The sequence below is a fragment of the Callospermophilus lateralis genome, chromosome 3 (assembly GCF_048772815.1).
Source record: "Callospermophilus lateralis isolate mCalLat2 chromosome 3, mCalLat2.hap1, whole genome shotgun sequence".
NCBI classification, from domain to species: Eukaryota; Metazoa; Chordata; class Mammalia; order Rodentia; family Sciuridae; genus Callospermophilus; species Callospermophilus lateralis.
This window is the reverse complement of record NC_135307.1, coordinates 3691977-3719829: the sequence shown is the minus strand read 5'-3', so window position 1 is coordinate 3719829 and position 27853 is coordinate 3691977. Positions and strand designations below refer to the sequence as shown.

Genomic DNA, 27853 nt, shown 5'->3' with positions numbered 1-27853 from the left:
TGCTTTCACTGGCCTCTGTCCCGGTCTGCCAACACCTCCCTGACTTCGGGTGCGATGTCTACCTGGGCCCCCTGGACAGCAGAGTTGCCACCCTTGTTGTTGACACAGAATGCTGACCCATTCTTCCCTGTTCTTAGTAATCGCATTTCCTATTATTTCTTTGGCCACGGTACTCAAATGTCAATGTCTACAAACATCCAGAGGGTCCCCAGGTATGGGTAAGACTTCTGGCCTGTCGTGCTCATGTAGGACACCTCACCACAGAACCTGTGTGGGATCACTCCAAACCGGCGTTGCAGGTGCGGGTGCTGTGGTGGCAGCCGCCCCTCAGGGCCTTGATCATGATCTGAGGGAGACTTGACCATACCCACTCAGCCCTCTGGAATAGAGGAAGGAAGGGGACTTCCTGGATGGTGTGAGGGAGTCCCCTGGAGCACTGGCGGTGGGACTGAAGCTCCCTGACGGGTGTGTTGGGGCTTGTCCCAAACATTAACGCAACAAAGTAAAATAAAGAAACAAAAGGGAGGCAAAGGAGAACTTCCAGAGAAAACACCTCCCTTGTGCCCAGAGTGGCAGTCTCCCCAGGCCCCGCCCTGGCTCCCCAGCAAGCCGGGGCTCTGCACCTGCCCAACCAGTCAGGGAATGCAGGCTGGGCCTCCTGCACTCACTGCCTGGGAATGGCCAAGGCCGCTGGGGGGATGGGGGCTGGAGGATACAGCTCCTGCACCTGGTGTTCCCAGGACTCCCTGCCTGACAGCATCTGCCATGAAGTGCCAGGCCTGCCTGGCCAGGCCCCTTGGTGCTGTGCCCACCTTGGTCAGGGTGGGGTCTGCACCACCCCAGTGCTGAGGCAGCAGGAGGGCCTTTCACTCTCCACTGGATCCCAAAGTCCAGGGTGTGGGGAAGGGTGGTCGCAGGTGGGAGGGCAGTGTGGGCCTCCTGTGACAGGCAGCCAGGAAGCCTTCATCTCAATGCAGAGGCGCCACCCCCCCACCCCAGCCCACACCCCCACCCCTTCTGTCCTCCTGACAGTGCCACCCATTGTGGTTCACAGGTAGTCTTGTGTGGCAGGGACAGCAAGACAGGAGAGCCATATTCCCACTGTGCCAGCTTTCCACCCTCCCTGCCCACAGCTCCCCTCCAGAGAGACTATGCTCACCTGGGTTGGCTCTTGGGGCTAACTCTTGTCACAACCCTTTTTCCCTGAGTCACCAGACAGAAGTCCACAATGTGGCCTAGCCCAGCAGTCCCCTGGCCAGAAGAAGAGAGGCAGCCTCCATCCAGGTCTGGTCCAGGGACTTCCTAGCAAAAGGGCAAGCTGGGAACAGGCCTGGACTCCCAGGGAGGGTGGGGGTGCCAGTCTAGGGTCTAAAGATGGATGCAGAGATCCCCCAGGTGCCCAGCGTCCCCCCCCCCAGGTGTTCTCTCAGTGAAGGGATGCCCCTCTAAGTCTAGCCCTGAGGGCCCCCCAGACACAAAGTCCATTATCTGGGCCCATGCCCCTTTCCTCCTCAGCCCAACACCACCTGAAGGGACCTCTCACTGGACACTGGTGGTGGAGATGGGTGCCAGGATGTCCCCTGCAGTGTATATACCCTACTACTGCCCACCAACCACAAACCTGATGGTCAGCCCAAGTTCTGGGTCTACATGCCCCTGTGCCCCAGGAGATGAGAGGCAGGCTTAACCCACAGTCCAGTGGGCCAGGAAAGGTGGACATGGGGCTTGTGAGCCCACAAAGCTCAAGAACATGAGGTAGGGGTGCCCCCAATCCCTGCTCCCTGGGTGTGAGGAGGCCCTGGCCAGCAGGTGGCATCACAGACTAGTCAGAAAGGAGGCACTGGAGGGGATAGGGTCAGGGGTCCCAGCCCTGGCTGCCATTGGCAGCCTCTAAGCCCCAGACCCTAACCAAGCCCTCAGGGCGTCCAACCACAAGTCACCAGAACCAGAGATTGTGAAAACATAGCCCAGGGCCTTCTTGCTCCAGTGTCCTATTGCATTATGGGACCTGCCATAGAGGCCAAGGGACTGAGTGCTTACCAGGAGGGCCCTACAGTGGAGGTGCAAGTGAAGGCACAGAACCCAAGGGACATAGTGCTGGGAAGGGGCCAGAGAACTAGACCTGCCTGCAGGAAGGGGGCAGTCCAGCCTGAGGGGGAAGGCTGAGAGGGAAGGAAGCAGGATGGAAGTTTATTTAGGAAATAGAGTAGGTGTTGGGGGTAGAGGCAAGGAGATGCCTGGATCCCAAGACTACTAGGAGAAGAGATGGAACAGGGAGGGACTGGAAATGTATCAAGTTTCTGGACTCCTGCCAGTCATCATACCCCTACCCCCCTCCCAGAATGGGGATGAGGGAAGTGCCAGGCTCCACCCCCAGGCCCACATGCCCTTAGATGCTCAGTCTGAGGCTCTGGCCTGGCAGCTCCTCCCTTCTTCTCCCCCACTCCACCCCCACCCTTCCCCAGAAGCCAAGGGGAGGGCAAAGAGGGACCAGGGAGGAGCAAGCTCCAGTCCTGCCTTCAGAAGATGAAGCAGAAAAGGCAACTGGGCCTCAGATCCCAACCACTGGCTTCCCAGGGAAATAAGAGGCAGGACTCAGGCAGGGCAGGCCAAAACCCTAGTTTATTTCAGCATCAGCAACAGCTCAGCCATCAAAAAAATAAACTCTACCCAGGGCGACAGAAAAGTCTCTACAGAGAGGCTAAGGGCTCAGCCGCCAGGCGGTGAACATCAGGGGTGCATGGTGGGCACTGCCAGGGGCAATAAGTTAGGAAGCAGCAGGCTGGTGGTGGCGTGGGCCAGGCTTCACTTCTGGGCAGGCATGAGGTCGTCAATGGCCTGGCCCTGCTCCAGCCGCTGCTCCATCTCGATGAGCAGCTTCACTCCATCCACCACCATCTGCACCAGCTCTACCTCGGAGAAGCCCAGGCGGTCTGCATTGGAGACGTCAAAAACCCCGCCCACAGCAGCCGTGTCCACACCACCTGGGGATGGGGAGACAGCCAGGTCAGCAAGGCAGAAAAAGATGTCTGACTAGGAGGGATGGATGCCTGTGACACCTGCCCCTCACCTGTGCCCCGCTTCTGAAGCCGCAGCCGCTTGAGCACCTCAGAGAACTTCTCGTGCTTGCCCAGGTGGGGCAGCTTGATGTGCACACCTGCCCTCAGCCCTGTGCCCAGGTTGGAAGGGCAGGTAAGGATGTAGCCCAGGTGAGGGTTCCACATGAACTCGTAGTTCTTGGACTTGAAGAGAGTTTCAATCTGAGATGGAGAAGGAAGGGGTCATGGGAGGGAGGCCAGAGAGCCCCAAGGGACCAGCGCAGGTGGGGCTGGAACCCTAGGAGACCTGGGTTTTCCGGGGGGAGTCACATCCCAGCCTGCCTCCTCCCTGGCACCAAGCCCCAAGCCCCCACCCAGCATGCAGGCCCAGGGTGGAGGCAGCCAGGCCTGACCTGGGTGAGGCCAGTGCAGAAGCGAGTGAACACCTCCTTCATGTTGCCCCCCTTCTGCATGGAGATGACCCTCAGGTGGTCCTCCTCATTGATCCACACCAGGAAAGTCTTATTGTCATTGTGCCTGGGAGAAGGCAGTCAGGCCAAGGCTGGTGGTCTCAAGACAACCAGAAAAACCTTCCTGGCGTCCTCAGACAAAAAGAACTTCAAAGTCTTTAGGTGCTCTTTCCAGCTATGCCGGGGAATGTGGACTGCCCAGACCCCAGCCCCAACAACACTAGAGGATGGCAGGGCCACAGGACATCCCACAGAGTGTGCCCCAACCTGTCAGTCAAGTGCTGATCCCTTCTTATGAGGACAGTTCCCCACCTAAGAAGCAAGGGGCAGGGGCTGCCAGGCCAGCCCACCAGGGGTAAGCCAGCTTCACGCAGCGCCCCCAGCGCCCGCCCTGCGCAGACATCGCGCAGACAACGGGGTAGGAGCCCTGCCAAGACTCATGAGGAGGCTTCTGCGTCACAAGCACCTGGCAGAATCCCGGCGGGGGAGAGGGTGAGAAAGAAGAAAACAAGAAGCTCTGGCTCCCAAGAGGGTGGAGGAGAGACGCCAACGAGACCCGTCCCCACCCTGAAAATCTCCGGAGACTGAGGCCTCTAGCAGCCTGGGCCCTTCACACACCTGCGTGGCCAAGGTCACCTGCGCTCAGGTCTGGGGCGGCACCACACAGACCAGGAGCTCCGCCCCTCCCTCTTCCTACTTTGCCCAGAGGGCCCCACCTCTGCGGGGGAGGGGGAGGGGAGGGGAGGGGAGGGAATCCGCGGGGGGGTGGCGGGGGGAGGGAGGGAATCCGCGGGAGGAGGAAGGGGTCTCGTACCAGATGCCGCGGGCGTCTGGCCAGTCGCGGGCCATGCCCGAGGCCAGCAGCAGGGGCGACACCGGCTTGTCGAAGAGGAAGTGGTCGTCGATGAGTTGCTGCTGCTCCGCCTCGGTCATGCTCTTGAGCGCGTAGTACCTGCCCGCCAGGTCGCCATCTAGGCTCGACAGGGCTGCGGAGGGGCGCGCTCTGGACATCCGGGGGCTTGACAGCCCCACCCCTCTGGGCCCCCAGCCCCGTGCTGCATGCCCCTCCCCCGTCTCCGAGCCCGCCCCTGAGGGGGCGCCAGAGCGTTGCAGGCAGCGGTCCGGAGGGCCAGGACCCGCCCTCCCTGGGCCTCAGGCCGCTGGGGCGCTGGTCTGGGCCTTGGTCCCTGGGTCTCTTGGGGAAACTGGACCCAGGCGCGCGCAGATAAGAGCGCAGCAGCTCGGCTGGCTGGTAAACAAGCCCAGCGGAGACCCGGACCGGGACCCGCGCTCCGGCCCGCCCCGACCGCTACCTTCCACCGCGAGCTTCTCGATGGCCCGGCGCTCCCCGCGGCTGCAGTGCGGGGGAAGGCAGAAGCCGCGGATGCTGCGGCCCGTGCGCACCCGCGAGCTCAGCACGTAGTTGGGATCCAGGTCATCGCCGCCCTGGGCACGCGGCAGAATGGGAAGGGAGTGAGCGGCGGGAGACCCTCCCCAGGCCTCCCGGCCCCCGGCCGCCCCACACCTGCAGGTTGTCCGGGTTTAGGTCGGTCTTGTGTTCATCGCTGGGCTGGTAGCCGCCGTGCCGGTCCTCGATGATGGGGTCGAAAAGGGCCTTGAATACCTCGTACGACTCCTCGTCGCCCGCCACGCAGCCCACGGTCATGATGTACGGGTGGCCTGGGGGAGGGGTGCGGGGGACAGTGACGTCACCGCCAGGCTGGAGAGGGCTGCTGAGGACCCTGTGGCTGTACGCGGGCAGGGGGCGCCGGGACCCCGGCCCGGGAGAAGGTAGGGAAAGGGCGGAGAGCCCTGACCACAAGGGGGTCTTTCGGCGGGGGGGGGACTCTGGAAGTCTGACCACGATAAGAGATGCGCGTACCCGGGTTGTCCACGCCAGTCTGAATGACGTCGTCCAGCGTGAAGCCGCTTGGCGTGCTCTTGGCGCGCAGCTCTGCGTACAGCTCGGGGGTCAGCACTTTGGCCATGTGGTTATTGTGGACGCTCAGGTCGGGGAACTCATCCTCGGCAGGGAAACGCAGCTTCAACGCGTTGTGGCCATTGGAGAAGGGCATGACGGCGGCGGCGGCGGGCTGCGGGGAAGCGCGGGTCAGCGGGGCCCGGTGCAGCCGACTTCCAGGGTCAAGCAGACCGCTCAGGGCTCCACGGTGCTCAGGGGACGCAGCCAAGGTCAGAGGGGTCTGCGGCGCTCGGGGGAGGGGACGCCCGCGTAGCCCGGGACCCCGGTTGGTCCAGTGCGCGCTCCAGGAGGCGCGCCCCGCGCGTGACGCCGCGGTCCCGCACCCCTCCTTGTAGCGTCCCCGCCCCACACCCAGTGCGGCCACCCCCAGCCCTCGGGCCCGCTCACCGGGCGGCCTGGAGGGGCGGGAGCGCTCAGTCAGTCAGCAGCTCCGAGTGCGGCGCAGGCGAACAGCGGCCGCTCGGCGCTCCCGGGGCTCTTAAGGGGCGCGTTGCGGGCTGCCCATTGGCCGCTATTTATAGCCCATTCATTCCATTGGCCCGTGCTTCGGGGTGGTGCCTCCGCTTTGTCCGTCGCCGGGTAGCCCCCGAAGTCCCCAAGCCTCCCACCACAGCACGAAGTCGCGGGGACCCCGCGCAGCCAGGCCACCCGGCCAAGCGCCCTCCCAGGACACCGAAACTGGAACCACAGGCCCTTGGACATTCTGAAACACACCCCACATCTCCTACACAGTGCCTGCGGGTGGGAAACTGAGTCTGGAAAGCCACCAGGCACTTGAGGACGCTCGGGCTCACGCTCACCCGGGTTCCTGTCTTCCATTGTCCTGCCAATCCCCCAGTGGGTGGCTGTGGCCAGGGGCCTGCAGCAGATCCCCTACCCCAACCCAGAGCTGGCCAGGAGCCTCCGACCTTCCTCAAGGTGCCCTAGGCATCTGGGTGTTCTTGGTGCAGAGGGAGTTGCAGTCTGGCTGTGGCCCAGCTGAGCTGCACAAGCGATGCCCTGACCTTGGGCATGTCTCAGGGCTCCCAGAGAATCGAGCTGCAGACCCTTGGGCCAAACTCCTTCTGATAGATAAAGGACACTATGTCTTGAGAGAATGCTGGTGAGTTTCCAGAACTGAACCCCAGGACCTTCTTCATCGAGGGGTAGATTCCTACAACCTCAGCCTCAAAGGTAGCCCTGAGACACTAGGCAAAGATAGGAAAAAAAGTCATCAATAAGTACATGTGACATTTAAAAAATTATCTCACTAATCAGACTCATGCAAATTAAAACTGAGATGACTATATCTTCCCCCATCCCACACACTCAGATTGGCAAGAATTTAAAAGACTGACCCCTGCCAGTAGAGCAGAGTTGGAATGTGTGGAGACAGGCATTCACACCCTGCCTGCAGCTGAGTTGCTACATCCTTTTTTGGAAAGTAATTTGGCAGTATCTATTAAAATTAAAAATGTTCAAACTCCTTGACCCAGCAATCCCACTTCTAGGAATCCAGCCTATAGAAAGAACAGTGTCCATTCTCTCTGCAAATAGACAAAGAGATGTGTACTGGAAAAAACAACAGCAGGCAAATCCAGAAAGGAAAGGTCACTTGCCAATCACTAGGGGTCTGGCCATGAATAGAAAGCTATCTCCCTGTTGTGGAACATTATGCAGCCATTTAAAAGAGAGAATGAAGCTAGTGGTTAACTTCATCCACAGCCTCTCAAGTGTGGGTGAACAAAGCAAGGAGAAGAGAACCTTCATCCCTGCTAATATTCTAAAGAATCCCTCCAGCCATTATACAGGGTGTTCCTCCCAGGCACCAGGCTCTAGGGACATGAAGGAAATCAAGGGGGAAAAGGACCCCAGCCCAGCTGCTGGAGGGAGACGGCATGAGCAAGTGTCCAAGTGAACTAAATAATGGTAGGACATTGCCTCTAGTGGGCAGGGCCCTAAGGGGACAGGAATCCTAGCTTAGGGAACACTGTGCTGGTGCCTCTAAGAAGAGGGCACTAGGGCAAAGACCCAAAGGATAAGAAGCATGTTACCCTCTGCTGTGTTAGCATGGAAGGGTATGCGCTGCCCAGCGTCCTGTCCCTGAGGGTACTGCCAAGGGGACTCTGCCTCTTTCCTCACTCACCTTGGCCTACTTCAACCTCCAAGTCAGCATGTCTTAGACCTATAAAACAAACCAATGTAAAAAAACAAATGCCTCATCCAGCTGGCCAGACGGCAGGTGTCCCTTAATCCTGGAATCACTGCATTTTGCACTCCCTACAGCCCCTTCCCCCGAATTTAGAATATCTGCAACTGCCCCAGTCTCTAGCCCCAAAGGCTTGAAGTGCTCAAGTTTCTGTAGAAACATAGAGAAGACAGATTTGGCATCTGGGGGTGGGGGGCATTTCGGGGGCAGGTGTGGGGGTGGGGGAGTGGGCTTGCTCTTTGTCCCTAGCCCTTGCAGCTTCTCAGAGTCACCCCTCCCCCAGGCTCCCGGAGGGAAAGGACTCCTCTCCCCCTCTCTCCACTGGCAAGGTCAGGATGGCAGAGGCAAGGTCCAGAGGGTAGGGCTGCAGGGTTACCTACCCTTAGAGCACTCCAGGATGGTGCTCCTGCCCAGGGCCTGGGCAGGCCTCAGCCTTCAAAGACGGGTGTTTGGGGCCCCTTTCTCCAGATACACAAAGGAAGTCTGGCAGTCTGGTGACAGAGGTGCTGGGTCAGAGGTCCAGCCATTCCTCAATGATCCTGAGGCACCTGCCCTTGGGATGCAGGCATACTCCCTGGGCAGGGTGTCAGAAAGCTATGTTGGGGCATAAGCAGCACCAGGGAGGAAAGGGGGCAGGGCCTTTGGAGGCCCTCAGACCCAAGTGTCCAGCTGAGGCCCCCACCAGGCAGGAGCTGCTTAGAGCCTTGACAACCTGCTTCAGTGCCCTGTCCTCCTGGCAACCTCCCAGAGGTGCCCATCTGTTCCACCAGGCTGCCCAACCCAGAATCCTTAAGCAAAACCTGCTTCCCTTAGGCCTCAGCTGATTGCCAGGATGGGCCTCCCAAGAAGACCCTGCCTGGTGGGGATCTCTGCCTGAGGGCAAGGGGAGGGTCCTAGACCTTCCCCTTGACAGAAAAACTCTACTCTGTTGATCCAGGCTAGTCTTCCAATGTAGACCCTCTGCCATCCCTGGAGCCCACAGAATCTGGTTTGGCAGCGTCTGGGCAAGAATTTGGGTGACATCACTCTGCCAGTTTATGGTTCAAGTTCCTCAGAAATCACACCTGGTTACACATTAACCACAGGGCCTGGAAGGGGCCTCAAAGGAGTCCTGGGCAAGCGCAGTTGCAGACAGGTCTAGGCGAGGCAGGAAGGGTCAGGCTCCAGGCCAGAACTGAGGCTACCCTTAAGTCTGCACCCAGGGTGTAATGGCAGCAGGCAGCTTCCTCCTATTGCTCTTGCCCATGAACTCTGCAGAACCCAAAGGGGAAGTTGGTTAGGTCCAGGAGATAGGGAGGGGCTGCCCTGGGGCCACAGGACAGGACACGCAGCAGAAGGATGTTATCCTGATTAGGGGAAAGGGTTCCAACCTCCAGCACCCAGTCCCTGCCTGGGGTACAGGTCAAGCAACTTTCCCCAAAGGCGTCCTTAGTTTCCTAAGGGACTCCTCTGCTTGTTCCTCCATTTCTTCCAATGGGCCATTGGTTATCTGAAGCTAGGTATACTGGCTTTAATCCCAATTTCACTTTGACCACTTTGGCTATGTGACCTTAACCAAATTATCTAACCTCTAAGTCTATTTCCCCACCTGTAAAGTGCCCCCTGCCTAGGATTGTGGGGAGGATTCGATGCACTGACACTTAGCTGGGCACAGATAAGCATCTGTTCTTGTTAGGCGAGTTCCAGTGTACAAACTCTGCCCTGAGAAAGGGGCCAATCCTGGCAATCAATCTGCTGAGGCCTATGGAAAGCTGGTTTTACTTAAGGGCTCAGGCTGAGGACTGGGCAGCCTGATGGAACAGATGGGCACCTATGGGGAGGTTACCTAGAGGAGGGGGCACTGGAGAAGCTGGCCAGTCAGTACTGGACAGAAAGGAAAGTGGGAAGTTGGGACTGAGGGAAACCACCGCTGAGTCAGAGTCCTAATTCAGCTTTATACCAGGCCTCTCTCCAAGCTGAGAGGCTGGGGAAGAGGAACCCCCAGGAGAAGTGGAAAGTCTAAATCCCCCAGGGGAACAATTAGTGGGTGGTTCCTCCCTCAAGGGAGGGAGACAGTCCTTTGGAACAGAGGTTGCAGAGTTGATGGAGCTGGGTTGTCACAGAGGGACATGGGCCCACAGTGGGAAGTTACCGAAAACCCCTTACCATCTAACCTCTCAGGGCCCTCAGACCCAGGCCCAGCCAAGGCAGAGGTGTGGAGGTATGACAGCACCTGTGCTTCTATCATCAAATCTGAGGGGTCATGGCAAAGGTCACACACACTTTGGCCTAGTGCATCCTCAGGAGAGTTCAGCGGTCCTCCACAGGCTGGCAGGACTCTGGGGAAGGGAACATCCCGCTCTATAGGGGCTACCCATCCACTTTTTGCCAGGATAAAGTAGACGGTGGGCTGAGGAGTGTAGCCCAGAGTCAGCTGGTCTGGGTTCATAGCATAGCTGGGTAGGCTGGGAGGTCTCCAGTTCCCGGGGCTAACAGGATAAGGCCTGGTCCTGGGAGGCGGGGCTGGAGGAAAACACTCCATGCCTACCCTCCCAGGCGCCCCTGCTCCAGAGGAACCGGCTCTGACTTCTGAGACAGAACACCACTCCCATTTCCCTTTTCTGCCCAGCCCTCCAGCCATCCCTCCCCTAGCCCCCTGCTCAGGCCCCCAAAGGAACCCAGTTCATCCAGCTTCACGGTGTCTGGGGTCTAACGAGGGGACTCGGACCCCTTTTTCCTCCTTGGAGCAGCTTTCCCCTCAAAGGAATGTGCGTCTGCAGGGTCTGGCCGGGAGCCACCGGACTCCTAATAAGGCACTTCGGGCTGATCCTAGCCAAAGCCTTTGTGGACCCTCTCTGCCCTGCAAATTCACATGCTGGGAGGCCTTTGGGGCCCAGGCAACGTGTTCCCGAGTCGTTGGCCATGACAAGATGTCTGCGGCAGTTTCCTGGCATGCCCGGGTGGGGCCGCCGGGGATGACGGGCTGCGCAAGGACGCTCCAGAGCCAGGAGGTCCCCCTGTAGGGGCCGCGGGTAAGCGGCGAGTCTAAAGGCCTCGCGGCGGTGGCGGCTGGCGGGGAGGGGGACTTATTTAGTCCTGTGCTCGGATCTCTTAGGCAACGGGCAAGTATGCACGGGCGACCGCCGCCGGGGAGACGCCACAGCAAACGTCCTCTGGGAGGGCGAGAAGGGCAGCGGGCGCTCCCAGCATCCCGCGCGCGCGGGGACGCGGCGCGACGTCATCCGTGCGCGCGGGCCCCGGAAGTGCGGTGTCGGCAGCTGGGCGCCGCAGGCGCACGTGTGGAGCCCGGTACCTGGTGCGGCGGGTGAGCTCCGCGCCACGTGAGACTCCTTCCTCGCGTCCCGCATCCCTCCGGCGCCTGGTTGGCGAGCCCTCCCCATCGCGCCCCGAGCCGCCTTGTGGGTGCTGGGTGTGGGGAGGGGGTGCTCGGAGTCAGGCCAGGCTTTATCCCACTGGTCGCTTTCCGCTCTCCGGCTGGTGGATGCCTTGCAAAAGCCGCCAGCTCATCTCACGGCGGGGGAGTGGAGCCAGGTTCCTCCCGGGGAAGGGTGATGAGAAGGGCAGGTCCTTCTTCTGGGAATCCTGGGGTCCCGGCCATGGCTGAGCCTCAGTTTCTCTCGCTTTTTGGCCCTTCTCGTGCCCCAGACCAAGAAGGGCCTCAGATCTCAGTGCATCCCTCTTGAGCCAGCCACTTACCACCCCCATATCTCACTGCTCAGAACTTGGGTCTCACAGGCCTTATGTCCGGACCGCTTGTCCATATCCTGCCTCTTGGCCCTTTGTTCATGCCCATACTCCCCTCTCCAGGTCTAGCACTTGCAGACATCAACACAATGAGCTTCGTGGCCTATGAAGAGCTGATCAAAGAGGGTGACACAGCCATCCTGTCACTGGGTCATGGCTCAATGGTGGCAGTGCGTGTGCAGCGTGGGGCACAGACCCAGACCCGGCACGGTGTCTTGCGGCATTCAGTCGACCTCATTGGCCGTCCCTTTGGCTCCAAGGTGATCTGCAGCCGAGGTGGCTGGGTGTATGTGCTTCACCCCACACCTGAGCTCTGGACGCTGAACTTACCACATCGCACACAAATCCTCTACTCCACTGACATCGCCCTGCTCACTATGATGCTGGAGCTGCGGCCTGGCTCTGTGGTCTGCGAGTCTGGTGAGTGCCTCAAGCTACCTCAGTTCTGAGAAACTGATGGGGAGGTAGAGGTCAGAGCCAAGGTCCGGACATTCTGCAGCCTGCCCTCCGTGTGGACAGGCATGGCTAATCATTTTATTTTAGCAGCCCCTTTAGGGCGTGACTGCAGGGAGTGAGGGTAGAAGCAGGGAAGCCTATTTGGTTGTGTTGCCATCGGATTGAGAAGTGGTGGGGTCTGGACCTGGAAGATCAGGAGGAGTTGGTGTCCTTGAGGGTCCTGCTTGTCTTGGTGGGGCAGGGCTGGTGTTACTTGGCGCTGACCAAGGTGCTGACTGCCCATCTCTGTCCTTTTGCTGCCAGAGAGACAGTGTTGCCCCTTCTTGGAGGGAGATGGGGGCTACTCCAGGATCTCATTGTAGTGGGGATCTTGCCCTGTGTTCATTTATAGCCAGGAATTTACCTACCTCCAGTGAAGGCTGGCACCACTGTCCTGAGCCAGGGCCTGGGGGTGATAGAGTGATTGAGAGCTGTTATGTATGTGTGCATATGCATGTTGGAACCACCTGGGGTGGTGATCAAGATGTGCCAAGAACAACCCTGGGCCCAGAAGCAGCTGGATTCCTGGTGGTATGCTACTCAGGGTCTGGAAGAATCTCTGCTGCTGGTGTTTTGAGGCACCTCTCTGGGGTGCCTGGGGCGTGGGGAGCAGGATTCAGAGCCAACTCTGTCAGCTCTCCCTGTGCTTCCTGAGCCAGGCATCAGCCTCTCAGATGCTCATCCCATTTTGTCAGTCTACATACTTTTGCTCTTCTGTGAGGTTGCAGCTTCCTGTCCTTAAATAAGAAGGTGGAAATTGAGCCTGTATGACCACTTCAGAGCTGTTGATTGCAGGGAAGCTTGTAAGACAGGGTCTCATGTTTGAGGGTAACTTAGAGGAACCCTCAGGCTAGAGTAGTCCTGGAAGATTTCTCTGAGGAGGGGATAAGTGAGTCAAAAATGATGAGACCAGGCACGGTGGTACACGCCTGTAATCCCAGAGGCTCCGGAGGCTGAGACAGGAGGATCACAAGTTCCAAGCCAGCCTCAGCAAAAGCAAGACGCTAAGCATCTCAGTGAGACCCTGCCTCTAAATACAAAACAGGGCTGGGGATGTGGCACAGTGGTCCAGTGCCCCTGAGTTCAGTGCCCAGTACCCAGGAAAAAAAAAATGATGAGGAGATACTACCAAGAGCCAAGTGAGAATTGTGCAAAGGCCCTGAGGTGGGAGATGCCCCTGAGGCGATAGTTGGCAAGGAGGCTAGTATGGTTGGAGCAGGGAGTGAGCTTAGGGAGGTAATGGGGTACCTCTTGGAGGATTTTCAGGAGTCTGGCTTTCACCTTAGTGGGAGGGGACCCCAACTGACTGTGCAGACGGGAGGTAACTGGATGACTGTAGAAAACGCTGCTGGCTGTGTCAACATAGGACTGAAGGTAGCTATTGCAGAGAGCTGAGGGCAGTGGGGCATAGGTGAGACATGTGGATGGCAAGTTGGGACTAGCTTCTGGAGATATTTGGAAGGAGGTGGCAGGAGTCCCTGGTGACTTGCATGTGGGATGGGAGAAGTGGGTTGATGGTGCCACCATGGCATCTGGCCCTAGCAGTGGGTGTTGTTGCCTGGGTCTGAGAAGCCTCACAGGGAATAGATCTGCGGTTGGATGGGGTCCAGCTTTGCATGTCAGTGCTGATGTGGCTGTGTGTTGAGGGGGAGGTAGCAAGTGCAGTGGGTGCTACACCAGGAATTGATGTGTTGCCATCAAGTAGGCACTTGAAGCTGTGGTGGGCCGAAGGCCAGCACAGGCCCTGCAGGACAGAGTTGAGCAGAGGGCAGCTATGAAGGAGGCTGGAGAGGAGTTGGGGAGATGGGTGATTTGTGGGGAAAACGGAGCTGCGGGGTAGGTTGAGTGCTGTACCATGGGGTCAGGGCAGGCTCGGGCAGAGCCACATGGGATGGATTTGGGCAGGGTTGGGGTCGGATGGACCTGAATGGGCCAAAGAGCCCACGGGAGGGAGGTGGAAAGGAGGTGGGCAGCTATTAACAGAATCCTCGACTTGTGGAAGGTGCCAAGGCTGAAGATGGGACAGGCCAGTGGGTTGAGGGTGCCACCATGGTATCTGAACCCTTTTTCTGTCAGTCCTGCTGAACCCAGACCCTGGGCCTACACCTTGCTGGGACAGGGTAGCGGTGTCACTGCCCTCACCTGTACCTGAAACAGACATAGCCCATCTATTGTAGCCTCAGTGGCCCTGGGGTCAGCTGACCTCTTGGGCCCTCTGTAGATCCCTCCAGGTGAGCATGAAGCTGTTTCCTGGGTGGCTGTGGGCTTTGAGCAACCCCCTGACACCTGTCTGGTCTTGTCTTGCCAGGCACTGGTAGTGGTTCCGTGTCCCATGCCATCATCCGCAGCATTGCCCCCACAGGCCACCTGCACACAGTGGAGTTTCACCAGCAGCGGGCAGACAAAGCCAGGGAGGAGTTCCAGGAGCATCGAGTGGGCCACTGGGTGACAGTGCGCACCCAGGATGTGTGCCGCAGTGGCTTTGGTGTGAGCCATGTGGCTGATGCTGTCTTCTTGGACATCCCATCACCCTGGGAGGCTGTGGGCCATGCCTGGGATGCCCTCAAGGTTGAAGGTGTGTAAGAGATTCTGGGAGGGCTGCAGCCTGTGGGGCTGAGAGTTTGGGGTAGAGTGCTGGGGCCACCTCAGCTCTGAGTCAACTGGCGTCCAGGAAAATGGAGACACCTCCAGGCCATGTAGTGGCAGTGGCTAGGCAAGGGCTCCTTTTTGACCTGGCTAAGGAATCAGGTTGGGGAGGATAGGCCCCTCTCCACTCTTGCAATGGACATGACAGACCTCAGCTCATCTGAGTGCAGGCAGGCTCTGCATGACAGGATGGGCCTGGCTCATGGGGCAGTCCGGCTGTTTCCTGTAGTCTACCCTCCCCCATGAGACAGAGCCAGGCAGCTGGCCCCTTTTAGGGAAGATGCTGGTGTGGAGGCGGAGCCCTGCAGGAGGCTAGGGAAGGAAGGTCGGGCCCCAAGCCAGGGAGGCGGCTGGTGAGTCCCAGGGATTTTGCCTTTTCTGGAAAAGGAGCTAGCCAGGAGCCAGGGCCACTCCCCCCACACCCCCAACTAAGGGCTGCAGTGCAGAAGGTGGGGGCTGGACAGCCACTGCCTCCAAGACACAGGCCAAGGTCCTCCTGCTGGCTCAGGCTTGGCCTAGGACCCCTGTGTCCCTGGTCTCTGCTGAGCTGGCCTGGGCCTCAGGAAGGGGCAGCCTGTGGGAGTACACAGGCTCCTGGCATCCCCACACCTGCCCCCTATGGTGTGGCCCTGCCTACATAGGGGTCCTCTGCTTTGGGGTCCCTGGAGGGCCCGGGCCCAGGGAGGCCTTTCTCAGGAGGAGCACTGAGGCACTGGTGCCTGTATGTTACCCCTTCCCATGTCCTGTTGAGCTCCTGGCCCCTGCCCTAGATCTGTGGGTTCTGGGTCCTGAAACTGCTCACTTTTTCATGGATCTGGTGTATGTTTTGTTTATTTTGTTTTGTTGTAATGCTCGGATGGAAGCCAGGGCCTCATGTGCTAAGGAAGCCTCCACCACTGAGCTGCACTGCCAGCCCCATTTCAGTGGCAGGCTTGTTTGTGGTGCCAGACAGGGAAGCATATGGTCTATTCTGCCTCAGAGGTGACATTGTCTGTGGGTTGGTGTCAACCCAGATCCCCCAGTGGCAGGGGTATGGCTGAGGGAACCCAGCCATAGGATGTTTGTAGACCTGCCTGGGCTTGACACACCTCTTCCCTGCCTCAGCTTCCCCATGACCCCCTGCCAGGATGGGGACCTGGGATGGATGGACTCTCACGTACTTCAGGTGGGCTGGGCAACACCCCATGGGCTGCCCTGGTGGGAAGCAGTGGAGAGCTTAGACTATCTATCCTCAGGGTAAGCACCTCCTATTCCCAGGAGCCAGTGACAGCCTCTAATTTCCTGTGACAGCAGCAGCCCACATACCGCCCCAGTGCTGCCGTATTGTTGGAGCTATTCCTGGCCCAGCTCTGACAGCTGTGCTGGCCTGGCCCCACCCCAACCCCAGCCTTGGCCCTTGGCTGCCTCCTAGAAGGCAGAATAAGCAGTCCCACTGGAGGCCAGTGAGATCCAGACAGTGGATTTGGCCTGGCTTCTAGGCACAGGAGGGGTTGGAGTGGTGGCCAAGCTGGACCAGTGGACTGTAGCTTCTTCCACATGCTCCCAGGCTCCAGGATAGCTCCTGCCATAAGGCAGGCCAGCAGATGGGGGCTAGACTTCTGCAAGGTCCACGCACAGCCCTCTACCCAGGAGATCCCTATTCTCTGTGGCCTGAGAGCTCAGAGGCTCTGCGGACTGCCTTAGGCCAATCTCTGACCCACCTCCTGCTCCCTGCAGGTGGGCGTTTCTGCTCCTTCTCACCGTGCATTGAGCAGGTGCAACGCACATGCCAGGCGCTGGCAGCCCGCGGCTTCACGGAGCTGAGCACCCTGGAGGTGCTGCCACAGGTCTACAATGTGCGCACTGTCAGCCTGCCCCTGCCTGACCTAGGAGCCAACGACCCACAGGCCAGCACAGGCACTCCTGCCAACCCTGACGCCAGCCCCTTCCGCAGCGGCACACCCATGAAGGAGGCTGTCGGCCACACAGGCTACCTGACTTTCGCCACCAAGACCCCAGGCTAACAGGTCCTGGGGGGAGCATCAAGGAGCTGGGAGCATCCTGGGGCAAGCAGGAATGCCAGGGGCCACCTTTTATGGCAGTGGATGCCTGCTGGGGTTTGTGTTTAGAAACAGATGGTGGGGCGGGGCTGGGGCCTCCTGGGTGGCCAAAGGGGCAGGCAAGGAGGGATGGCCATTATCATCATCTGTGAAGGAGTACTTCTGCCCGCCTCCCTGCCGAGCCCAGGATCTGGTCTGACTGCTCTTTGTAGTCAGTGTGAAACCTCACTGCCATAGGTTCTCCTGGGTGTTGAGGCTAAGGAGTGACAGGGTCTAACTCCTTTCTCAGGTGGACCTATGGGAGAAAGGGGTGGAGGAGGGTCAGAGCTTGCAGTGTCTCATAGGGCTGGGGACCATCCCATCCCTGAGTCACTGGTGGTCCTGGGGCTTGGCCGGAAGCCATGGTGGAGCTGACCTGAAGAATGCTGCCCTACCCTGCCCATCTCTGCCTTTCCAGTTGCTGTGAGGACCGTGCTTACCCAGGATGCTGGGGAGGTGACCCTGCTGTCTGGCCTCCAGGTACCCAGGCCTCAGGTGTTCTCACACCTAGGGGCAGGATCTCCTGCCACCAACCCCCAGGAGGTTCATTCTGCAGCCCTGGCCCAGCCAGAGCCCTTTATGAATTATCTTTGGGGTCATGCCGCAGCCTGACCTGCAGAGGAATTGCCCAGTATGATGGTTATTTGCTTCTGGTGACCTGGTGCCTCCATGTAGGAGCTGGTGCAACCCCAAACCTCTGGTGACCGACCCTGGGCCTTCCTTGGCTTGTGGAGGAGGTCCTCCATGGGGACAGTAGTTCCAGTGGGGAGGAATCTCCAAAGAGGGCACCTTTATCACCACCTCTGGAAGACTTAGGGCATGTTTCTCAAGGAGGGGGGGACATGGAAGGTGAGTCACCAGGGCTTTAGTCCCTGATGGTCAACCCAGTGCATGGCCTTGGGCCTGTGTCCAGCACTGAGGCCACTGGCGCAGAGCTAGCCGTCAGAGCCTCAGGTGCCAAGCCAGCACGGCTGGCTCCCATGTATGCCTAAACAATAAATGTGCTCTCCTGCTATGCTGACTGGCCTCTCACTGCCTACTGGTCCACCCTTAGCTGGTTTCCAGGGCAATCTGCCCTGCACTTGGCCCTCCTGGCCCCCGCCCCCTGCTTCTGCCTCTGTCCCAAGGTAGGCACTGTAGGGGCTCCAAACTCCGGGACAGTGGCATCCTGGGATTCAGTGGACAAATGGGCAAGTGTGTGGCCACCCCTCTCTAGCTGCAGAGGGGGCCCCTCATTTCTAGACCTGGGGGGAGTGTGAGGGTCCAAGAGTGCTAGTCCTCCATGGCCCATGGCCTGTGTGCCCTCCCTCCCTTAAGAACCCACTGACCTTCCTGGTAGTGGTGTCCTGGCCCCCTAGTCCCTGAAGTCTCTCACTGCAAGTCGCCTCTGGGTGGAGCTGACGTAGCCCAAGAAGCCTGTGTCCCCTCAGAATTGTTCAGGGTCCCTAGCATGACTGGTCCTGCTCTAGGGATTTTATCCCTCTCTGGGACCTGGCCTGACCTCTAACCTCATGTCCAGCCTAGGGAACAGGCCAGGTGTTCCAGAGGGTCATGAACTGCTTGAGGGCACCCTGAAGATTTCATGCTGTCTCAAACCTGCTCCATTCTGCCTGAACTGGCTTGCTGGCCTTGAGGAAGAGCCTGTGGTGACCCTCAGGGCACAGTACTACACAGTCACAAGCACACAGATCTCAAGGACTGCAGGGCCCAGGTGACTGAGGCTGGCAGCCCAAACTGCTGCCCTGGTTAAGTCACCAAGCCTGCCCTCAGGTAAAAAAACTCAGTACCTTTGAGGGGACGAGCAGCAGGAAAGCCAAGGCCACCCATGGTGCCCCATAGGACAGCTGCTGTTTGGATCTGGGCTGCTTGTAGCCTTCCTGCCCTGACCAACCATGAATCCTGCCATTTCTTGTCTGGAGCTCCACCTTGTCCAGTGTCAAACTTGTGGGTCCTTCAAGACCCACATAAATGTCCCTTCTTGCTATTGCTTTTCTTTTCTTTTCTTTTTTTAAGAGAGGGAGAAAGAGAATTTTTAATATTTATTTTTTTTTAGTTTTCGGCGAACACAACATCTGTTTGTGTGTGGTGCTGAGGATCGAACCCAGGCCACACACATGTCAGGCAAGCGCGCTACTGCTTGAGCCACATCCCCAGCCCTTGGTATTGCTTTTCTAGACTTGGTCACACCCAGCTGGAGCACCCCATACAGCCATCCCCATCTCATCCTGATCACCCTGCAGGGCTGTCTGCATAGCAGGGGAGCAGAGACCAAGTGATGCCCAGGACTGTAGACCTGGAGCCTGACTCCCAGGGGGCAGTGACAGGCTCACAACCAGTGAGTGACCAGTCAGCAGGTCCCTGATGTCACCTGAGTCAATAACACAGGGTTTGTCATGGGGGCCAGTGTTGGAAACTCCCTGCCCAGCCTGACACTTGCTTGCCTCAAGGCCTCAGTTTTTCCTTGATGAACATCTATCTCCCACTGTGTGACCAAGGAAATGACACACTTGGCTTCCTGCCAGCCTGACTCGGCTTCCTGCCAGCCTGACTCCCAGCTCCAAGTCCCTCAAGGCCCTGAGCATGTCCCCAAGTCAGACCCTGGCTCACCTGTTCCGAGACTCATAGTAGGGCCTCAAGATGTTCCACCCCTCAACCAGGAACCAGGGCCGGGTCTTGATGGGTCATGGGTGGCATGAGGGACACTAGGTCACTGAGGGAGGTCATGCTGCCACCCTGTCTGCCAGCCTATCAACCTACCCTCCTCCCCCTCTGCCTGGCACTCTGCAGAGGCCTCATCCTTTCCTGTGTGCTGGAGAGCTTGCCAGGCCAGGGAGACGATGCCACTGTCACCCCAGCATGGCCTGCTACACAGGTGAAGGGACAGGCCCAGAGTCTCACCTGCCTCTGCCCACCCCACCTCATTAGGGGCTCAAGGGGTTGGGCTGACCCACATCCTGCCCGGTCTGGAGAACTGCTTCAAGCACAGGCTGGGGGCTATGGGCTGCAGGCCAGCCTGGGGGTGCCCTGCCTCTTGGTAGGTAGAGTGGAGGGTCCTCTGGAAGGGGCCTGGCTCCAGGTCTGGGTCTGCAGTGCCCCAGGACAGCATGCAGGAGAGCTGCTTATGTGTGGCTCTCGAGACTGTCTTCACAAACCTGGGGGGCCTTCATCCAGCAGGTGTGCCTTGGGCACCTGCCCTGTACCAGGCCTCCTAAATATGCTCAGGGTAGCCTGGATCTGCCTCCAGGGACTCCCAAGAACTAGGCACAGGTGGGCACATGGTTCAGGTGAAATGTGGCCAGTGGGCCAGTGGAGGTTGGGAACAGGAGGGTCCAAGGAGTCCCCACAAAGAAGGGGCAGAAATCTGTACTTGATCTTGTGGGCAGTGTAGCTCACATGGATAGCTGCTCTTATCAGGGATAGGCAGGCCTCTGGAGAATGTGGGCACTGGGGGGCTCAGCCTTTGGCCTCCCTGGGAGAGCCACTTGGGCTCAAGGTGGGTGGCATCCTATGGATGAGACAGTGCCTTCTCAGTGGGCTCCTGAGTGAGTCTTATCAGCAGTGGGAGCACAGCTCACAGCTTGCCACGGTTGCTCCTGCCCTAGTGAGACCACACTGCTGCTGCTGAGAAGCCCTCCTTTTTCCATCTGCTTCAGAATTCAAGGCCAGAATTTGGGTCCATGTGAGGTCTTTAGACACTTGCATATCTTTTGCACCTCAGGGCGTTTGCGTGGTTATCAGGATTACAGGAGAGATTTGCAATGGAGACTTATGGAAAATCCAGGTCATCTGCTTATGGGTGCTGTGGACTGGATCTGGAAGCAATACTGCCTGGGCTGGGCACAGGCAGATGGCACCACATTTGACCTCTACAACCTTCCAGGCAGATGTATGGGTTAGTGGCCACCACACACATCCTGCATACAACCCCCAGAACTCTGCATGGTGTTGAGTTGTGCTCTGGGCAGCCTCAGCAGGACTCACTCTTGTGTTGTGCTCTGCTCTCCTCCTGCTGGGACTGGCAGCCAGCATCTCATGTTCAGGCACGGCAGGGGCCAGCCCAGATACACAGGTCTTCGCAAGCCTTTGCTCACTCCCCTGTGCTGGTCATGCACATCTCATGCTGAACCCAAGCCCAAAGGTTGGAGAGACCCTGTGTTGCTAGGAGGAGGAGCTGCAGGATCACAGCTAGGCAGGAGGGCTGGAAGGTGAAGGAACAGGACCCTTCTGCCTTTGCTGACCCAAGAGCTGAGCTTCAAGAGATGACTTGGAGCAGGGTGTGTTGGCCCCAGAGCCTCTGTCAGTACAGCTGGCCTGGCCAGTCTGGGAAGCAGGCTCTGTACAGAGGGTCATCAGCAAGCAGGGACCGTGGTGTTGCTGCTGGCCCAGCCCTAGCGTTTACCTGGACAGCCTACATAGAGTCTCTGTGCCCAGGGGCCTGTGGGTTTCAGCCCAGGACGAGGGCGTTTCAAAGTCAGGCTGCCTCTGAGGCGGGAGGGAATAACTCAGCTCCCACCAGGCTGAGAATAGCTCAGAATTGGGTCACGCTCACCGAGAGCTCCGGTCACAGCCTCCAGCCTTTGACAATAATCAGCTTTCTCCCGACATCTGTCCCTTCCAGGGGGAGGCAAGAGCTGGCATATTTGCTGAAGAAAGTGGTGGGGAGAGGAGGCTATTTTTAACGGGGAATCTTGCCTCACCTGCACCCCAGTGGCTGGTCCCACACCCTCCATCCCAGAGGCCAGCAGCCTCCCGCTCCTGCCTACCCTGTGCCTCCCTCCACTTCCAGGATCAGCAACCTCCCATGTGAGCCAGGTGGTGAGAGCAAAGCACCTATGGGTGCCCTGAGGATGTCAGGTGGGGTCAGCCAAGAGGCTGGAACCTGGGCCACCCCTCCTGTGCCCTGGTTGGCCTGGTCCTGTCTTCTGAGGGTTGGGTGGCCACATGCTGCCGCCCAAAGTCCCCTATCCTCTGAGCCCTGCTGACCCATCCTGGGCTCTCCCCTCTACTATGGATAAAGAAGACCTTAAGCAGACACCCTCCTCAGACTCTAGGGGCTCAAGTTCCTCAGGCCCAGGGTCCTTATGCAAGGTGGCACCTTGCCAGCCCACTCAACCCAAGCTCCCTAAGCACATTTCCACAAAGGCTCCAGCTGAACATGCTACCCTGCAGCAGCAAGCAAAGGCAGCCTTCGTCCCCACCTTGGGTCCTCCAGGGGCCAGGGCCCTCACCAGCCTATTCTGGTTCCAAACCCTGTGCCCCTCCCCTGCCTCCCAGTCTGCCCCAAGCAGCCCAACTTGAACCTTGGTTTCCAGTTGTCCTTCAATCCCTGGCCCTAGGGATGAACCCATGTGTCCCTCCCTGTCTGGACACAGGTGAGTGTTTGGGGGAGGAGTGACACTTCTTAAGAGCTCAGTTCCTTCCGCCTTTGGCACTAATGAGGTATGTCATGCCCAGGTTTTCAACCCTCCATCGGTGGCCACCCAGCCACCCAGGCTGGGCTCCTGCAGAGGAGGGGACTCTAGATTTCTCTCTAGATGTGACTGAGTGCAGGTGTACCTAGGCAGCATCTGCATCTCCTGGGAGCTCTGAAGAGACGACTTCAGGTCCACCCCAGACCTCTTCATCTGAAGGTGCATTTCAGCCAGGCTTGGTGGTACACACCTATAATCCCAGTGGCTCTGGAGGCTAAGGCAGGAGGATTGTGTGTTCAAATCCAGCCTCAGGGGCTGGGGATGTGGCTCAAGCGGTAATGTGCTCGGCTGGCATGCGTGCAGCCCGGGTTCAATCCTCAGCACCACATACAAACAAAGATGTTGTGTCCGCCGAGAACTAAAAAATAAATATTAAAAAATTCTCTCTCGGGGCTGGGGATGTGGCTCAAGCGGTAGCGCGCTCGCCTGGCATGCGTGCGGCCCGGGTTTGATCCTCAGCACCACGTACAAACAAAGATGTTGTTGTGTCCGCCGATAACTAAAAAATAAATATTAAAAATTCTCTCTCTCTCTCTCTCTCACTCTCTCTCTCACTCTCTCTTTAAAAAAAATTCTCTCTCTCTCTCTCCCACTCTCTCTTTAAAAAAAAAATTCTCTCTCTCTCTCTCTCTCTCTCTCTCTCTCTCATCTATCTTTTAAAAAAAAATATCCAGCCTCAGCAACTTAGTGAGGCCCTAAGCAACTCAGCAAGACCCTGTCTCTAAATAAAATATAAAAAAGGGGCTGGGAATGTGGCTCAAGCGGTAGTGCGCTCGCCTGGCATGCGTGCGCCCCGGGTTCGATCCTCAGCACCACATACAAACAAAGATGTTGTGTCTGCCGAAAACTAAAAAATAAAATATTAAATTAAAAAAATATATATATATATAAAAGGACAGGGGGTATGGTTTAGTAGTTAACCTGGGGTCAATGCCTGGTACCCCCAAAAAATAACTAAAAAGGCACATTTTAGACAGGGTTCTGAGGGACTGGAATAGCATTGAAGTTTGAGAAACACTAGTTTAGCTAATCTTTGTCTTCTCTTTGCTGTAGCAACTAGGAAGCTCAGCCAAATTTGCTGCCCATCTAACAAAAATGTACAGAATTTTATCATTTCTTCTCACCTAGTTTTGCCTGAGTCTTGCCCTCCTCCTCCCAGAGTATCCTTGAGAAGATGAGATAGGTGATGTCACAGGCCTTCAGAGCCCATGTCCGTGCTGCCACTTGGGTGCATGACAGTGAGTAGTATATTAGGGTGCCAGGCACATCCTTGTGAACATTTCCTAGGTAAATGTTCCTGCTACATGTCAGGCACATGTGTTTTGATTCTTTACTGACCACAAAGCAGTTCTCATGTTCCAGGTGTCTGAACCATTCCTAAGCTTCAGCCATTTCATGTTCAGGAAACATCCATGAACCCGAGGTTCTCAAATGTGGTCCCTGCACCACATTTGGGATTGCTGTCTCTCCAGGTGATTCCACCCCACAGCTGCCCTGGGACCCCCAAAGGCAGAAACTGGAGGCCCAGCACAGTGCTGTGCAAGGACCTCATGGAGTCTCATCGGCAAACTGAATGTTTCATTTTAAAAAATGAGGTAACTGGGAATTGAACCCAAAACCCTCTTCCATCATATCAAAGTAAAATAAAAAGGGCTGGGAGTGTGGCTCAGTGGCAGAGTTCAATCCCCAGCACCACAAACAACTTTTATAGATAACTCAGGTGGGTGGATACAGGGGAAGAGCAGAGTTGGTTCGATGAAGGGAGGTGGGCCCTTATGCTCCTGGGAGATGGGTGCTGGGCTCCCCAGGCCTGTCTCTTGTGTTTCGTTGACCTCTTCCATAATCAGATGTGCCCAGCACCACTGCTCTCAGCCTTGCCTTCACCAGGGTCCCTCCACATAGGTGAACTGTGGGGCTTCTCAGGTTTTCCAGTATTGGGATGGCATCAGAGCCTGGGGAGGAGAGAGCAGTGGGTCATGTACTGTAGGGCAGGTGGGGCGAGAGGGGGTGGCTCTGTCCCTAGCAAGGGTCACTGTGTGTCCATCCTCTGTTCTTCCAGGCGTGGCTGTCAGTCAGGAACAAGTTCACTGTGGGTTAGGATGTGTCCCCAGCATGGCCCAGCACTGGGGCAGGAGGAGAGCAGAAGCTAGAGGCTGAGCTGCCCCCACTTTTGCCCCTCAGGAGGTGCTGGCTTCTTCTGATTTCTCCAATGCCAGGGACCGCCTGTGTCCTCCTTCCAGACCCTCCTGGCAGTTCTGCTCTGCCTTCCCCAGCCCTGCTGTCACCCCAGAAGATAGCTCAGAACCATGTTTCCTTGCACCCTAATCTGTGGACAGTAGGATATGCCCATTTAACAATCCAAGAGTCTTGACCAGCATATACACCCACGAGACCACCTCAGCCCTGCCAACCCTCTCCCAGTCCTGCTTCCTGTTACATCAATCACACTTGCGCAGCGACTGGATTGGCACACTGGGGCAAGAGACGGAAATGTGCGGTTTCTGAACAGACTGGCCTGCCCAGAAAGCCCCTCTGTGGCAAGGAACTGGCTCCTGGTAGTCAGCAGTGCCCAGCTGCCTGCACTGGTCTCCATGATCCCCAAGAGAACTGGACAGTGTGGGCTGCTGGACATGCAGGATGAGCTAGGTCCCTAGCCTGGCTTCTGCCCAGAGGCCTGGGGCCTGTGAAGACCTGGCCTGCTGAGGAATGCAGCCCAACTGTGGGTGGGGGCAGCTGAGGGGCGGGGACAGTGGGGGCAACAGAGGTATGTTGCTAAGCTACAGGCACAGTGGTCACTCAGAGCACCAGGCCACAGGGAAGGAGGCATTTCTTGGTGGGGGAAAGCTTGATAACTCAGGCCACTGGTGTCCCCAGGAGGTCCAGGCACTGGCTGCCTGTCCCCTCAGGTGAAATGTGGTCTGCCTCTAGTGGGTCTTTGACCCAGACCCACCAGCTGGCCCTTCTATCCAGCCTGCTCTCTCACTCCTACCCTGACAAGGAGGCCTGTCCTCTGCCCCTCCTCCCTTCCTTTGACAACTGAACCTCCCACCTGCAGCATGTAGCCCCTCAGGGCAGGGCTTGGAGTTGTAGTGGAACTCCAGTCCCCATCCCCAACTCTGGATTCAGTGCCCACCTGAGGCCCCAGGGCTGTCCCAGTGTCCTGCTGGCCACCGCTGGTCTGGGACAGAGACTGGGTTTGTTTTGCTCTGGTAGGGCTCCACTTCCTCCCTCCGTGGAGAGACTGCTAAGGAAGCTCCAAGGCTTTGGTGCTGCCAGCTGGCCCTGGGGGCAGTCATTGAGGGCCTGTAGCCTCCTACTGGCCCACCACAGTCGCTTCCTGAGTTCCTAGGTCCCACCCCCAGGCCTTTGCCCTCATGGTGTTCTGATGAACATCCTCCAGTGCCCCTGGGGACCTCCTGCACTGGGGGTTGGGCCTTCAGAAATCCCGATCCTTCCCCACGACACCCATCTTGGCATGGTAGGGAGGTGCTGGGTCCCAGCTGAGCTGCATGTTCCTGGTGGTCCAGGATCCTGTCCAATTCTAGGTCCTGCAGGTTGGCGCTCGGTAGATACACTGTGGCGCATTCGAGGCCACATTCCATCCTCACATGCACATGCAGTTGGAGTCCCTGCTACTGTTTGCACAGTTTTTGCTACCTGATCTCTGCCACCAGTGCCTGTCCTGGTCCTCACTGACCTGCTGGCTGGGCTCGGGCCCCCCTCAGGGGTGTCAGTGCAGCCCAGGGCAGAGAGGTGACGTTTGCTCCTCCACTGCAGACAATGTGGGAGCAGCAAGGCTGAAGAAGGTGGGGCTGGGAGCTTTGAGCCAAGTGCTCACCCTCCGGGAGCCTTAGTCCCCCTCAGTGCCCAGGAGCTGCCCAGAGAAGTGCCCAGGAACATCCCAGGCCCACTGCTCTTCACTCTACCCCTGATGCACATGGGCACCAAGGGCCTTGGAGACATGGCTTTGACAGCTGATCAGCACTGTTGGGATGGTCACCCAGCGCCCACCCGGGCCAGGGGACACAAGCTGCCCAGCCCACGTCCTAATGCTTCAGTCCCCCTCTACTGGACCCTACTGTGTCCTGGGAACTTGCCTGCCTGCCTTGGGGACCCAGGCAGACAGCTGGCCCAGCCCTCTGCCAGGCCTTTTGTGATGGGGGTCTGCTCGCAGCAGGTGCTGTCACTTAGGGGGAGGTAGCAGCTCTAGTGCCACTCTGCTTCCCAGGGAGGAAGTCCAGGCCCTCTACTGTTGAGCTGGGGCCCCTCAGGGTCTCTCCTAGGCCAGGAGCTGGGGACAAAGAGGCAGCTGCCATTCAGGCAGGGTGGGGGCCCACAGTCTTTGTATGTGCCCAGCCCCTCTTGGTGACCTCACCACCGGCCAGAAAAGGGCCCTTTCTTCCCAAAGGCGGCAGTTGGGAATCCGCCTGGGGACAAAGCCGCTGCCAGGCGGGGAACCAGTGAGTGGCCGCCCCACTCATGGCATAAATTAGGGGTGGGGGAGGGGAAGGCCGGTACAGCTGGCGCCTGGGGGAATTATGCATGATTGTGCCTGAGAAGACACCCCTCAATTCACGTGGGGTGCAAGGGGCTGGCCTCTCCAGGCTCATTCATTCACGGCTTTTCCTTCCTTCATTCCATAGATGGATGCCAGGCACTGGCCCCAGCACAAGGAGATGCAGTAGAGATGATAAGTGGGGGGCTTTCAGTCCAGAGGGGTTTGGGGACAAGTGGATCACAGCTTCTCACTGCCCCAGTACTTGGGCCAGTTGGAGAGACCCTGTAGCCCTAGCAAGCACTGTCACCAGCGGGGAGGGGGGGATGTCACAGCCACCCAGCCTGAGGTCACAGAAAGGCCTCTGAGGGGCTTCAGAGAGGCCAAGAAAATATTTGCTTTTCTGTGTGTGGTGTCAAGTGACACCTTCACCTCTCATGGGGGGCCAAGGAGAGCTTCCTGTCCCCAGGGTGCTTCACAAAGCCGCCTCACAGTCCTGGTGGCCCTCAGCCTTTCCTGGCCTCTGTGGCCTCTGCAGGGCACTGTCCCCACCCCTGGAGGAATGGGCATCAAGGTGGCCAGCAGTGGACAGAACAGACAGGTGGCCTAGAAGGCTGACTGGCTGGGGTCATGCTGAACCCTCAGGCTGCCTCACAAGTGCCCACTTCTCTGTTCAGTGTCTAGTGGGAGGCTCACTGCCCAGGATCCCCAAGCCTCTCTCCTCAGCCTCCCCAGGCACTGGACCCTTGTCCCAACCCTGAAGCTCTGAGTGCTGATGACTCAGCAGGAGGAGGCAGTGGGCCCTGGGTCAGGCCAAGCTGAGAGGCAGGCCCTGGTGTGCTGGGCCATCAGCTGATGCCCAGGAGGTCTCTCCACTGCCCTAAGCCAAGTTCAGCCCTGGTGTCCTGGCCACACTGAGGACAGAGAGTCAATTGGGTGCCCAGGGGCATGAAAGGTCCTGCTTGCAAAAGAGGAAAGCTGGTGGCTCTGGGCTTTCTCAGTCCTGACCTGGGGGTTCTGGGCCTGTGGTCTCAGACTGGCATGGCAGAGGCACTGCAGTCACCAGCAGCACAGAGACCCTGAGGTTTCTGGGGCTGGGAGACTTCCAAAGCCCTGCTGGGTCTACAACCACCCAGAGGCAGGGTGCACCTACTGGGCACTGGACCACCCCACACCCCATCTTTACCCCCATTCCTGGATTAACAGAGTGAGTCTCTGCAGATCTGACCCAGGCCAAGGCTCCCAGG

At 58.2% G+C, this 27853-nt stretch overlaps 2 protein-coding genes across 5 annotated transcripts; one reads left to right on the top strand and one right to left on the bottom strand.

The window, feature by feature from the left end:
* Window positions 1-2604: 2604 nt before the first annotated feature.
* On the bottom strand, window positions 2605-5985 carry Ckb (creatine kinase B). Its single transcript, XM_076849574.1, has 8 exons — window positions 5877-5985; window positions 5391-5601; window positions 5034-5188; window positions 4822-4954; window positions 4323-4494; window positions 3452-3575; window positions 3071-3260; window positions 2605-2984 (listed from the first exon to the last, which is right to left on the bottom strand). The coding sequence occupies exons 2-8, from the start codon at window positions 5581-5583 to the stop codon at window positions 2806-2808; spliced, it is 1146 nt and encodes a 381-aa protein (XP_076705689.1). The 5' UTR covers window positions 5584-5601; window positions 5877-5985; the 3' UTR covers window positions 2605-2805.
* Window positions 5986-10188: 4203 nt separating this feature from the next.
* Trmt61a (tRNA methyltransferase 61A) lies at window positions 10189-17655 on the top strand. Of its 4 annotated transcripts, XM_076847941.2 has the most exons (5): window positions 10850-10981; window positions 11485-11841; window positions 14225-14491; window positions 16279-16568; window positions 17059-17655. In XM_076847941.2, exons 2-4 carry the CDS (start codon window positions 11511-11513, stop codon window positions 16563-16565), a joined length of 885 nt encoding a protein of 294 aa, XP_076704056.1. In that variant the 5' UTR covers window positions 10850-10981; window positions 11485-11510; the 3' UTR covers window positions 16566-16568; window positions 17059-17655. The 4 variants fall into 4 exon arrangements, with proteins under 4 accessions (XP_076704054.1, XP_076704056.1, XP_076704057.1 ...); XM_076847939.2 differs by lacking the exon at window positions 10850-10981 and adding an exon at window positions 10189-10688 and having other exon boundaries at window positions 16279-17655; XM_076847942.2 differs by having other exon boundaries at window positions 10851-10997; window positions 16279-17655.
* Window positions 17656-27853: the final 10198 nt, after the last annotated feature.

What these genes read in the sequence shown, in the direction of transcription:
- Ckb (XM_076849574.1), bottom strand. Translation starts at nt 5,583, where the DNA reads ATGCCCTTCTCCAATGGCCACAACGCGTTGAAGCTGCGTTTCCCTGCC. An exon ending in CCAGACGCCCGCGGCATCTG is followed by an intron (nt 3,576 to 4,322) that starts GTACGAGACCCC and finishes GCCTTCTCCCAG; the next exon opens with GCACAATGACAATAAGACTT. An exon ending in GCTTCAGAAGCGGGGCACAG is followed by an intron (nt 2,985 to 3,070) that starts GTGAGGGGCAGG and finishes CCCCATCCCCAG; the next exon opens with GTGGTGTGGACACGGCTGCT.
- Trmt61a (XM_076847939.2), top strand. Translation starts at nt 11,511, where the DNA reads ATGAGCTTCGTGGCCTATGAAGAGCTGATCAAAGAGGGTGACACAGCC. An exon ending in CTCTGTGGTCTGCGAGTCTG is followed by an intron (nt 11,842 to 14,224) that starts GTGAGTGCCTCA and finishes TTGTCTTGCCAG; the next exon opens with GCACTGGTAGTGGTTCCGTG. An exon ending in GGATGCCCTCAAGGTTGAAG is followed by an intron (nt 14,492 to 16,278) that starts GTGTGTAAGAGA and finishes TGCTCCCTGCAG; the next exon opens with GTGGGCGTTTCTGCTCCTTC.